The 12,214-nt window shown below is 54.9% G+C and overlaps 1 protein-coding gene across 1 annotated transcript; it reads right to left on the reverse strand.

Moving 5' to 3' along the window:
• Nucleotides 1–233: 233 nt before the first annotated feature.
• LOC137154501 (zinc finger protein 25-like) lies at nucleotides 234–9,702 on the reverse strand. Its single transcript, XM_067550195.1, has 4 exons — nucleotides 9,493–9,702; nucleotides 8,488–8,614; nucleotides 6,488–6,601; nucleotides 234–4,099 (listed from the first exon to the last, which is right to left on the reverse strand). The coding sequence occupies exons 1-4, from the start codon at nucleotides 9,514–9,516 to the stop codon at nucleotides 2,778–2,780; spliced, it is 1,587 nt and encodes a 528-aa protein (XP_067406296.1). The 5' UTR covers nucleotides 9,517–9,702; the 3' UTR covers nucleotides 234–2,777.
• Between the last annotated feature and the right edge of the window lie 2,512 nt (nucleotides 9,703–12,214).

The raw sequence follows: 12,214 nt of genomic DNA on the forward strand, positions 1-12,214 counted from the left end.
AGACAGGATTTCTAACTTCAGCTCGGTCTTGTGGCTCGTCTCCAAACCCTTTCCAGTTTTCCAACATGCTTGGATCACAGTATCCAGGAATGGCTTCACCGATGCTGCATGCAGAGGGAAACCCGCCTCCCTACTCCTCCTGTAGTGACAGCGGGCTAGCGATAAGTGGAATAGAGAGACGTAGCCTTGCGCCATCGGACAGAAAGCGCATTCCAGACAGTGGGCACACTTTTCATATATTTTATTTGTGTAGCTTCAACGCTGTGCTAGGCACTTTCCAGGCAAACATAAAGATGAGGCCCCTGTGCCCAGGAGCGTACAATCTCACACACAGCATATGCCACAGTGCCATCATTGAGAAGAGTCTACAGTGTACGATGCTTGCGGGGGGGAGGCCTCTGCATAACTCTACTCTGCACGTCACTGGGGCAGGTACGCGAGGCTGTTACTTAGCTTCATGGGACTCATTCACTGAGCGTTGCTATGATATCCAGCAGGGAGGCCCTGAGTAGTTTCTCATGGCAGCAGGCGCTGGGGTGAGAGAGACAGGACAGGAGGGCAGCCAGCAGGTGGGATGCAATGTAGCAGGATCAAGCACTCCTGAAGTCCAGCAGTAATTTGTTTTGTGGGGGAGGGATAGACACTTCCAACTCCAAGATAAGCAGCAGGGAGGGAGCCATGAAGAATGGACAGATGCTGTTAATGAGAGAAGTGGCATCGGAGACCCTCGTCCCATTTATTTTCTACCTGAGGTAACGCCACTGCTTGTGCCCCCCAGCAGGGTGGCATTTGCACTGAGCAACCTCGTTCAGCAGATGCTAAGAGGCACGGGGAAGTGAACTGCTACTGAGTCCGTGAGTCACGGAGCAGCGGGCGAGGGGCATCTGTACGTGAGCGGAGTGGGGAGAACCAAGCAAAATATCTGTCTAGGTACCGACATGCCCCCATCCCTGCAGCTCCACGTCGTTGAGCAGATTGGGCCTCCCCATCACTCTGAACTACAGAGCCAGGGAGACTGGCCCAAGTTTGCATGCAGAGTCTGCAGTGGAGCTGGGAATTGAGTCCAGGTCTCCTGAGCCCCACGCCAGTGCCTTGACCCACCCCGTGCTTTCCTATAATCCTCTAATAAATAAAACCAGAGAGAGGGAGCAGATTTCCAGAGCCTGGGTGTGAAGGAAATATGCAATGGACCAGCTGTAACTCACTGGTTCAGTGATCTGGATGCATCCAGCTGGATTCAGCCCATATCCCTGGACAAGGGACAGTCCAGACCCCCTTCACCCCAAGTGGCAGATCCCATTTCCTGCAGTCACCTTGTGGTAGCTCTCATGCTCCACAAGAAGATGGTAGAGACGGGCCAAGGAGCAGAGGGGGCTACCGCTCCTACTGATCACACTGCCCTGGAGCAACGCCAGGAGGAACAAGCTCTTAAGTCAATGGCCAAATTCTGCTCTCAGTTACAATAGTGTGAACACCACTGAACTCACTGGAGCTGCCCTGGGGTTACACCAGCGTATCAGAATTTGGCTGCAGGAAAAGTTCGGACTATGGCATGAAAAGAGAGTTTGAAATGTAGGGCAGAAAAACGCCAGGCATGACTGGCTTTGCGTGGTGGGAGGGAGCCAACGCCTCTGCACCGGGCCAGCTGCATTTCCGTGCACTGTGTGAATCTGGCTCCAGCAATCGCTTTCCCAAGGGGGACAGGGCAAGGGTGGGGTCACAGAAAGGCATGGAAAGCTGTGCTTTGAAACTCTCCAAACCCACTGCAATGCTCAGGTAACTACAGGCTTTCCAGGCTAGAAGGATCCTTGCAGCAGTGGGTACTGGTGGGTCACGACCCAGCTGCCTCGATTTTCAAACAGTGGCAAGTGCAAGAAGTGTCCCATTATGTTAGCCTGAGAGCGCCCTCTAGAGGTGGTGCTGTTACCTTACTCACACAGGCTCTGAGCAACGTAACAGTAAGGAAGGCATCCACACAGCTGCTCCTTTAGAATTGCAGCACGGCAGGTGTAGGCTGGACAAAAACTTCCTGTCAGAGCAGGTAGCACGGGAACAAATTACCCAGGGAGGCCGTGGACTCTCCGTCATTGGAGGTTTTCGAGAACAGGTCAGACAAACACCTGTCAGGGATGGTCTAGTTCTTACGTAGCCCTGCCCCGAGCGCAGGACTGGACTGGATGACCTCTTGAGGTCCCTTCCAGGCCTACCCTTCTGGGATTCTATGACATGGGGCACAGGGTGGCAGCAAAACGGTTCAATCTGGGGGCAGGAGTGGAGGCCGGAAGAGAGCCTTACATGCCTTGGTCTCTGCAGGCCTCTACCTTGGGCTGTGAGCTGTCACTGTTGAGAGGGCTCAGCATTTTGAACTTCCTGACTTCTCAGCACTGACGTCCTCCACCACAACAGGTTGTTTCCCCCCAGGGAATGGAGATCTCCTGGCATATTTACATGACAAGGCAGGCAGGCTTGGAACGGGGCGTGCATCTTAACCGCATGGACACGTGAGCAGCTGCCCATTTAACACCACTAAGGCAGAGAGTCAGAAGCCAGACGGGTCCCTGGATTCCACCTGTTTTAGGGTTCTGCCCTGCTGCCCATCACCGCAGTATCTGAGCCCCTCTGGGGAGCAATAAGAACAGAGAAGTCCCGCTGGACCTACGGCAAACTCGTTGCCATACGTCTCTCTCTCACGTGCTCCCCGGGGGACTCTGACTCTATAGCTCTTCCCACCCGCTCAGCCCCTTTCCAGGCTCCTTCTTGCCCACGCAGCACTGTGCTTATGCGTGAGGCTCTCGCGCACTGGGCCCATCAATCCAGCGCCTCTCCTGCTTTGGGCTCGCAGAGGCTCCCCCCGAAACGTTCTGCAGGCTCAGCGGATTTACCGGGTCTCTCTGCTGGCGGCCTCGCTGAGCCTGCCTCCCCTTGGAAGGCTTCTGCCCGTCCAGCCGATCTCTCTGGCATGTGTGGGGTGTCGGGTGTTCGAAAAGGTTCCAGCTCTGGCTGAAGCTTTTCCCGCAGTCAGGACAGCGGTAGGGTCCCGCCCCGGCGTGGAGTCTCTGGTGGCTCGGATACTGCTGCTTGCAGTGGAAGGTCCCGTGGCACGTGGGGCATCGACAGGGATGGATGACTCCCACGTGGATCCTCTGGTGCCACACAAATTCCTGCTTGTAACGGAAGCTCTTCTCACAGCCCGGGCACTGGTAGCTCTTCTCCCCGGCGTGGCTCCGTTGGTGCCACGTGAACTCTTGCTTGTAGCGGAAGCGCTTCTCGCAGGTGGGGCACTGATACGGCCGGTCGCCCACGTGGACTCTCTGGTGCCACGTGAACTCCTGCTTGTAGCGGAAGCGCTTCTCGCAGGTGGGGCACTTGTACGGTCTCTCGGCTGCGTGGGCCCGCTGGTGCCAGGCCAACTCCTGCTTGGAGCAGAAGCTTTTCTCGCACCCGCTGCATCTATAGAGCCTGTCCCCGACGTGGGCTCGCTGGTGCCAGGCGTATTCTTGCTCGTAGCGGAAGCTTTTCTCACACTCACTGCACCTGTACAGCCGCTCTGCTGGGTGGATTCTCTGGTGCCCGGTCGGTGCTGGGCTTTGCTCACAGCGAGCGCACAGACAGGGGTTCTCTCCGGGGGGACATCTCTGACGTGCAACAAGATGAGAGCTCTCCCCGCGGCTCCCATTGCACTCCGGGCACGTGGAGGGCCCTGGCATGCTGTCGTGCCGGCCAGCGGCTGACAGGGCAGCAAACCATTTCTCACACTGAGTGCATTTACACGGAGACTCAGCGGGGGTGAATGGCTGCGGAGCAAGGACGTCCGAGCGCCAGATCCTGCTCTCAGCCACACGCGGGTGTCCCCCAGGGAGTTCACATCCCAGGGAGCAGTGTGGCCAGGTGGCTGCAGTCAGCCCACTTTGCCATGGAGGGGGTGGCTCCACGCCACTTCCGGTAGAGTTTCCCTGATGATCTTCTGAGCCAGAATGAGCCTGACAGACTGGTTCCCAGTCCGAGCTCGGGAGAGCATGTTCTGTGAGCCCCTCTGCTAACAGCCTGGGCACCTGCAGTCCCCTGAGAGTCTCCTCCTTCCCCCTGATCTTGGCATCAGCTGCAACGGAGAGAGAATTCAGGCATTATTCATTGCATGGGCTGGAGAGAATGGAAAGCTCCTGTGAGAGAGAACATCCGGCCAATAGTTCAGTTAACATAATTATAGAGCAGCATCCAGTGACATCCTGGGTCTATTTCAATGACATTAACACTGTATTTCTATAGCATCCCCAGGAGGTTGGATTGTCAGTCATGCACCAGCTGGAACACTCCTGAGTTTCTCTCGGAGCTTTTGCCCATCCAGATTTATGTGGAAATTAGGAGTGAAATCCTGGCTCCATTAACATCAATGAGAACTTTGCCATCGACTTCAATGGGGTCCGGATTTCACCCCAGAATTACATCCTGTTTTACAATCTGCACTCAGAAGGTCCAGATCAGATCCACTGTACACGGGCCAACTTGATTAACATGAACGGAGCTCCAGCTGCTCACGCAAGCTCTACATTTGGCCTTCTTGGATCAACACCCAAATATCTGGGTCTCCCCCAAATGTTCCTGTAGTGGCTCTGTAGCCGGGAGGGGTGGCCGCTCTCTGAGATTGACTGAGAGGCAGAGCCAAACCCACCCTGGGGGTTTAAGCCCAGAAGGACACCACCTGACCGGAAGCAGGTGGGCGGGGCCAGGCCTTTAAAACCCAGGCCTGCTCGCTCAATCAGGCCCCGGTGGCCAAGGGAGAAGGGCGCCTCTTCTTTGGGGCGCCAGCCTAGGACTGCACCAGATGCCCACACAGAGGGGAAGCTGCCAGACCTGGGGACCTACTGATCCGGAGGAGCTGCCTGGGGGCCAGAGGAAGGCCTGCCCACTGCCTGGGGGACAGAGGACTTGGAGGAACTGCCCTCCGCAGAGGACCCTGCGCATTTTTCAGAGCTGCTGCCGGTTGACAGGGGAAAGATTCGTGGGACTCCCGCACGCTCTCGAACCCAGCACCCCAGAGGAAGGCGATGGAGCCCAGGCACTTTAAACAGAGGGCGGGAGGCAGGAGCCCCAGGAAGCCGACTGTGGTTTGGCTGAGCTGCGGCTCGCAGTGAGTCGGTGAGTTTCGGCTGGAGCCTCGCTGACCCAGTGAGGGACACCCCGTCACTGCCAGGGCCCTGGGCTGGGACGCAGTGGAGACGGGTGGGCCTGCGTCCCCCTCACCCTGACCTGGAGTGGATGCTGGCTAGCGCCAGGACCTGTCCTTACTGCCTGCCCTGCCCTGCCTGAGGGCCGGGCCACAGACTGCTGCTCACCCTGCTAAGGGCTTGAGCATCTGCGTGTGCTTCTGCCGGCCTTCCCAGGCTGACAGTCCATGGACGACTGACTTCCCCGGCTAAGGACTAGAGTCTGCTGTCCCTCGGCCCTGCCCTGCCCAAGGCCAGGCCTTAGACTGTGGCTCGCCCTACCATGGGCTTGAGCCTACCTGGGTTTGCCTACCAGCCCTCCCGAGGGCTAGGCAAGAGACTGCTTCCTCGCCCCGTCTGAGGGCTTATGGCTATTTCCCGCTGCTGGCCCGTCTCTGACAGCGGGCCGGACCCTAGACGGATAGCGTGCCCGCAGGCCGAGAAACTATTCTCCAAGCCAAAAAGGGCAACCTGAACCCAGGCTCACCATAATGAGGGCCGGAGGCGGCCCCTTGATTCGGGCTCCCCAAAGCTGTAGGTGCCGGGAGCGGTGGCCTCCCTCTGAGATTGAGGGTCAGAGGGAGGGTCCCCGGCACTGCCCCCTACAGGGAAACTTCTACAGGCTCCCTAAGCTTTAAGGGTGAAAGTCACCAGGAGTTTTGCTATTGACTTTAACGAGGCCAGAATTTCATCCCAGATACCATTTCTGACCTGTTAATTGGATTCCTTTGAAATTACGTCCTAGCTAATCAGAACGTCAATGCAGTGTAAGGACATGGGGGGGAGAGAGGGAGGTTTGTTCAAGGGCTTCCATTCGCTTGCAGCAAATAAATGGGATCAGCATTACAGACAGGGCACTGTCAGCCTCTGTGCTCTGCTAGGACGGGAACAGCTCTCTGACTCTACCACGTTGGCGATGCAATCAATTCTAGATCATCTTGGGAAAGAAGGAGCTGCTGTTCTCTGCAATCTTCTTTTGCTCTGTGCACGTGTAAGAGAGCGAGCGAGGGAGAAGGCCAATTCCACTCCAGCAGCCACCTTTGCTCTCCAGACCATCTCCAGGGCCATTCACCTTCTAGCAAGGGAAGATGAAGACCCCATTGCCAATAGCAATGGAAATATATTGGTGGGGATGCATGGCTGACACTTGCCAAAATGATGCAACGAAACAAGTGTTACTGCACTTGCAAATGGGAGCAAAGAGGTCATTGCCAGCACTCGGGAAGGGGCGCCTGGGCTCCCAACACTCACTGTTTCCGAACGGTTTGTAAATCGTTACTCACAGCAGGAGCCAAAGTTAAAAGCGTTTCCGTTCCCAGCATCCTTATGACCCTCGACACACGGCTCTTCCCCGCATTCAATCAGCCAGATAATGTCAGGCTTAGTGGCAGCATGTCCTGGTCATGAGAGAAGAGAATTATCTGTCGATCCCAGGTACTTAGCCGGCCCCCGTTACCACATCTGCACACCTCACCATTTTAACAGGTTTATCCTCACCTGCCCCTGTGCAGCAGAGCAGGGCTATTACCCCCATCTGAGAGATGGGGCACTGAGGCACATGTGACTTGCCCGAGGTCACCCAGACAGTCTGGGGTGGAGCAGGGACTTGAACCCAAGACCCTTAAAGTCTAGATGAGCAGGCTCACCACTGGACCGTCCTTCCAACATGCCATGGTGTTTTTCTAATGTGCAGCTCGGCAATTACTCACTGTTCCATCAGCGTTTTAAAATGACACTCCTGATGGAATCCCACCTCTGTGTCTGAACTAGACAGGAAGACAGCGAGGTAAAAAAGCCTCATGGATTGAGACAAGCTGAACAGTTCATGGCAGACTAAGGTACCTGCACATACTGTACAGGCATTAATGATACACCGTGTGCCCCATGGCCTCAGCATCTGAACTTCTCCCTAGACACAGGAAACGTCGCCATTCTGCTCCCACAAACGGTACCACACAGCAGGCAGGGAGCGCTGCCTATGGAGCCCGGCACTGGGCAGAGCTTGTACAACGGGTGGAATGGTTACAGAGCTCCCGATCCTTTGTGACACTGCCCGGCATATGAGTGACTGTTCATACTATTACTGATACCAGTATTACAGAACTGCAGTAAGTATCATAGCAGATATGCCATGCAAGGTGTCAATGGAAAAGTCACGGATCGCTAAGATTGATAAGCAGGTTTCTCTGTTTGTATCAGTTTTGTATGATGAGTTCTAAATATGTCTGCTATACTGGCATTTCAAACTTGTGCTGTGACACCCCCAGACAGGACGGCAACAGCACTAAGCCTGCTTCATAGCCCATCGAGGGAACTCAAATGTGCAGTGAATCCAGTGAAAGAACCCAGGGGCTGCACCTTATGAGTCACCAGGGCATGTAAAAACATGCGTATGGACAGGGAACTCTGAGGCATTTCCATGCCATGTGCTGTGGGGCTGTTTGGGACAAGCCACATGCCAAAGGGACATAAAAGGCAGCTGCACCATCCCCATCTGGACTTCATTCCTGCTTCCTACCTCTGGGTCAACTCATCTACACCTGAAGCTGTGAAACAAAGGACTGAGACCCATCCAGGTACTGGATGTACATCAGAGGAACTGTACAAGCCTGCAAACTCCACAATTCTGCAGAGAATCTGATATATATGGACTTTAAAGTCATTTGTATGTATCTGATTGCTCTGGCCATTTAACATTTCTCTTATTTTTTTCTTTCCTTTTTATAATAAACCTTTAGTTTTAGTTACTAAAGGATTGGCTGGCAGTGTGGTGTTTTGGGTAAGATCCAAACTCATATTGATCTGGTAAGGTAGCTGACCCTTTGGGGTCAGGAGAACATTTTGATAAGAGAATAGAGGTTAAATAACTTCTCTCTTTCCTGGACCCAGTGGCTGATTGGGAGCCAGCCACTAAAATGCAGTAAAGGGGACTGTGTGTTTCTTGTTGTAGCTTCTTGATAACCAACGTGGGGGATCAGAAGCACTGTTTGTGACTGGTTGGTGATTCTAAGTGCAGTGTTAGCCGCCAGTTTGGGAGAATCTGCTCTCCTGTTGCAGCCTGCCCTGACCTTGGCATTTTCAGTGGGTTACCCAAGGCACAGACAAGGAAGGATGTGTTGCAGGGGGAATGTAATAAATGAAGGGATTTCATAGGGAGTTGTCTAGCTGTTGCTTAAGGCAAGACTCTTTATTTCGTGTCATCACCCTACACAGCGTGACTTGGAGCTCTCTTATTTATCTGGGGGTTGCAGCTTCTGATACATGAGCGACCAGTAATTGTTACCCAGTGAGATCAAAGCCTTGTAGTTGTCCCTCATCACATCCTTGTACAACTCCTTCTGCCATTCTGCTAGCTCCTTCCACTCCTCCGCGGAAAAATAGACGGCGACGTCATCAAATGTGAGTGGGGCCTGAAAGGACAAATAAACCGTGATCAGCAACCTCTGCTTCGGCCACATCCTGAGAGCAGCAGCAGGGCAGGGAGAGCATCTCCTGGGTGTGTCACACACACCGCCAACACACAGTGCAGTTGCTGCCTCCAGGATGTGACTCCCCTGGGACAGCTCACGCCTGTCACCGCAAGGCTGTGATGGAAACAGTGTCCAAATGGATGCAAGGAGATCTTTGTCTCTGTGGAGATTTCCTGCCAAAGCAGCACCCATCGCCTCCCCACCGCGTTGTAGTAGCAACGTGCTTCGTTAACACAGCTGTAGATGCTCTTGATACACGTGGGCTGCCTAATAACTTCTGCTTCAGCACATTTTGTGTCATGTGCAAAAATATCCTCCAATATTTGAGAGAGAGAGAGAGCGCATTGGAGACAGCACCGTATAATGCCTTGAATGAGCTGGGGCTCGCAAGGGATAGTGTGTGTGTGGGGGGGAGTATATGAGAGGGCATTTGCAGAAGGAAGCCTGGCGTATAGGAGCCCTTGTTGCATGTGGGACAGAGGGAGCTGGTGCGTTAATACTAAATCAATAATCGTACCTGGCTCCGTGTAGCGCTGTTCAGCTGTAGATCTCCAGGCGCTTCACAACCTTTAGTGTATTTATCCTCCCCGCCCCCCCAGGGCAGGGCCGGGCCATGATCCCGTTGTACAGATGGGAACCAGGAACCTGCCCCAGAGCTGCACTGGCCCGGCCCGGCCCGGCCCCTGGTGACACAGGAAGACCGGGGCAGGTCTCCCAGGCCCTGGGCTGGTGCCCGTCCCCTCCCAAGGCAGTGCTGGGTGCTGTGCCCCGGCCGGCCCGGCTGCGGCCAGCCTGCACCGTGCAGCGCGCGGCCCTACCTGAGCGGCGCTCGCGGCAGCCATGCCCCGGCCGGCCGGAGCCTCCTCGCCTCGCCTCGCCTCGCCTCGCCTCTCCGCTCCGCGGGTTCGGTGCCTGCTCCCGGCTGCAGCGCGGCCGGCCCGTGGAGCAGCAATCGCCGCTTCCCCGCCCGACGCTCGGAGCCAGACACAAAGGCGGGAGCCGGGCCCAGCTCGCAGCGCACCCGCCGGGCCGGAGACGGGCCGAGCCGGACTCCAAGGCGGCAGAAGGGCCCGACGCCGGGCTCGGGCGAGCGGCGGGCGAGGCGTCTTTGCAGCGGTTGCCGAGGCCGGGCCGGGCCCGCGGGCCCCACCCGCTTCTCCGAGCGGCGCTAGGACCCTCCGCCGGCCGGGGAACGGACGGGTCCCTCCCCGCAGCCTGTGGGGCGGCTGATCCGAGCCTGCAGCCGCCTCTGGCTGCCTCCAGCCCGGGCGAAACGCAGCGGCCGCGCCCCGGGATGCGCAGCGCGAGCCGAGCCGAGCGCAGGAGGCTGCGCGCCGCCCCAGGGCCCAGCGGTGCGGGGGGGCAGCTCGATTGTGGGGCCAGGGGAGCGTTGCTCGCTGAGACACGGGCTGGGGGGAGGCAGCGGTCAGCCGGGGCGGGGGCTGCTCATTCCATCTAGCCCAGCTCTGCTCCAGGGCCGCCTCAGTGCTGAAAGGGGGTGCGGGGGGGGGGGGTGTTTGCAGGCCTGGCAATACATAAAAACATCCATAAACATTGCAGTGAGTCCCTTCCGGCAGCTCTTTCGGCACCTTCATAGCAAAGCAAAGCACAGCACAGCACAGCTGCTCCGGGCACGTTCTGAGCTCCCCCCTTTCTTCAGCCCTCTGCACAACAGGGGGCCTTCCCCCCCTTTGATGCTGAGCTCAGAGCCCGGGGGCCCTGACTTCTCTCTTTCACTGTGCACTGGCTAGTGAGCGAGGGGGGTAGTCCAGGCCCCCGAGCAGCGCAGCTGGCCGGGCCCCCTGGCAGTCTCAGGGGCCAGGAGCAGCACTGGGAGGCCAGCCAGGGGCCTGCTGGTGCTGGAGCGGAGCCGGCTTTAATGCAGCAAGACAGCGCTGGGCCACCCTCCAAACCAAGACATCCACTCACCCGGAGCTGGTCTCCCTCGGTCCTGGTCATGCACAGGGTGAAATCCTGGCCCCACTGAAGTTAATGGGAGTGTTGCTATTGATCTCAGTGGAGCCAGGGTTTTACCCATAGGCTGGTCTCTCCAGCGCTGTGCAGCTTTCCTAGAAATTACTCCAGTCTTGTGTAACTTCCAGGTTGTCCCAAGACCAGTCTTTCAGCAGTTTCTCATACAACCACCTTTCCCTCCCCTGTCCCCCACTTCTGTTGCTCTAAACACCCAACATTCAACAATTCTTTAATATGCATTGACAATGTTGCCAACCACAGTCATTGTATCATGAGTCTGGTGCCAGCTGCTGATTTGGTTGAAGACCCAGTGCAGGGAATCATGTGAGACTCTCAGCTTGTGTTTAAAAAAGGGGCGGTTGTGTGTGTGTATATTTCTAGCCTTCCAGGTTGCAGAGAAAAGCTTGAAAACCTGACTCCTACAAGCTCATAAACTGAAAGGTAAATAAGAAAACATTTGGAAAAAAAAATCTCATGATGTTTGGGGGCCTGATGGCTCAGTTCTGAACACCTGGGGTTGACCACGCTGCATTTCTACAAATTCATTCCTAGCCAGCTCCCAAACCTACCCTGGGTCAAACTAAAGTAACATTTACCTAAGAAAACACTCCAATCAGCTTTGGCACTGGACACAGGAAATCTAGATTAATATGGACACGATATCCCCCCAGACAATGTAATAAATCAAGCCATTCTCACTTGTCCTCCAGCCATCTGGGAAGGGTGCCAACATACAGAGTTACTCTTTTCTTCATCCTACAGACATTAACCTAAACATGGGGTCTTTCTTCCCTAAGAACTCACCAGCTCCTGCTGCTTGTTATCCAGCTGATCTCATTACACATTCCTGGGTCTTGTGACATTCCATAACCAGCAACTGTGACATCACAAACAGGATTATGACATCAGCTAGGGAGACAGAAGCACCAGGCAGAAATGACCAATGAACTCTTAGAACCACAGATTGTGTTTTCACATCCATGTCCCCATCAAGGAAACAGCAAGGTGGAAAACACATGAAATAGAAATGATTTTTCTAAAGAAGGTTTCCCAGCATTTCCCCTAAGGATCCAGGCTTTCTCGTCACTTGTGTTCTGTGAATGGAAGGGTTACAGCCTTCTTTCCACCCCTCAGCCTGGGAGGACATTCTGGAGTCTATGAAGTGCCTTTAGTGGAATGGAAGAAAAGTGGAGGGTAAGCAGGCATACATGTTTTCTCTTATGCTTATAGGAGGACACAGAGTGAGAAATGCATTCCAGGGTGAGATAGCAACTGCTCTTTTAAAGGGGCTATACAATAGCTGCACTGCTTTGTTGGAAGGAAAACCTTTCTGAGTGCATGATGAGCAAGAAATGGTGGTTGTATGCGAGAGCAGAGTTAAATTGGTTTGCCAAAGAAATTGTACAGCTGGCTGATAGTCTTTAATATAGCTTTACAAACACACACTGTATCTATCAAATAATGTGAAATTTTTGCTAATTATACTGGCAGAGAATAACTGTCATGTTCAATAAGAGTTAAACATTACCAACTTCCATACTGTATATTCTACTGCTAAATTAGAAG

This window comes from Emydura macquarii, unplaced genomic scaffold, assembly GCF_026122565.2.
Source record: "Emydura macquarii macquarii isolate MOO-44397 ecotype Brisbane River unplaced genomic scaffold, CSIRO-AGI_Emac_v2 contig_1254, whole genome shotgun sequence".
Taxonomy (NCBI): Eukaryota; Metazoa; Chordata; order Testudines; family Chelidae; genus Emydura; species Emydura macquarii.

Excerpts from the sequence above, each read along its gene's own strand:
- LOC137154501 (XM_067550195.1), bottom strand. The coding sequence starts at position 9,516 with ATGGCTGCCGCGAGCGCCGCTCAG. Across the intron at positions 8,615-9,492 it reads CTGCCGCGAGCGCCGCTCAG|GCCCCACTCACATTTGATGA; the intron begins GTAGGGCCGCGC and ends TTGTCCTTTCAG. Across the intron at positions 6,602-8,487 it reads CAAGGCTTTGATCTCACTGG|GACATGCTGCCACTAAGCCT; the intron begins GTAACAATTACT and ends TCTCATGACCAG.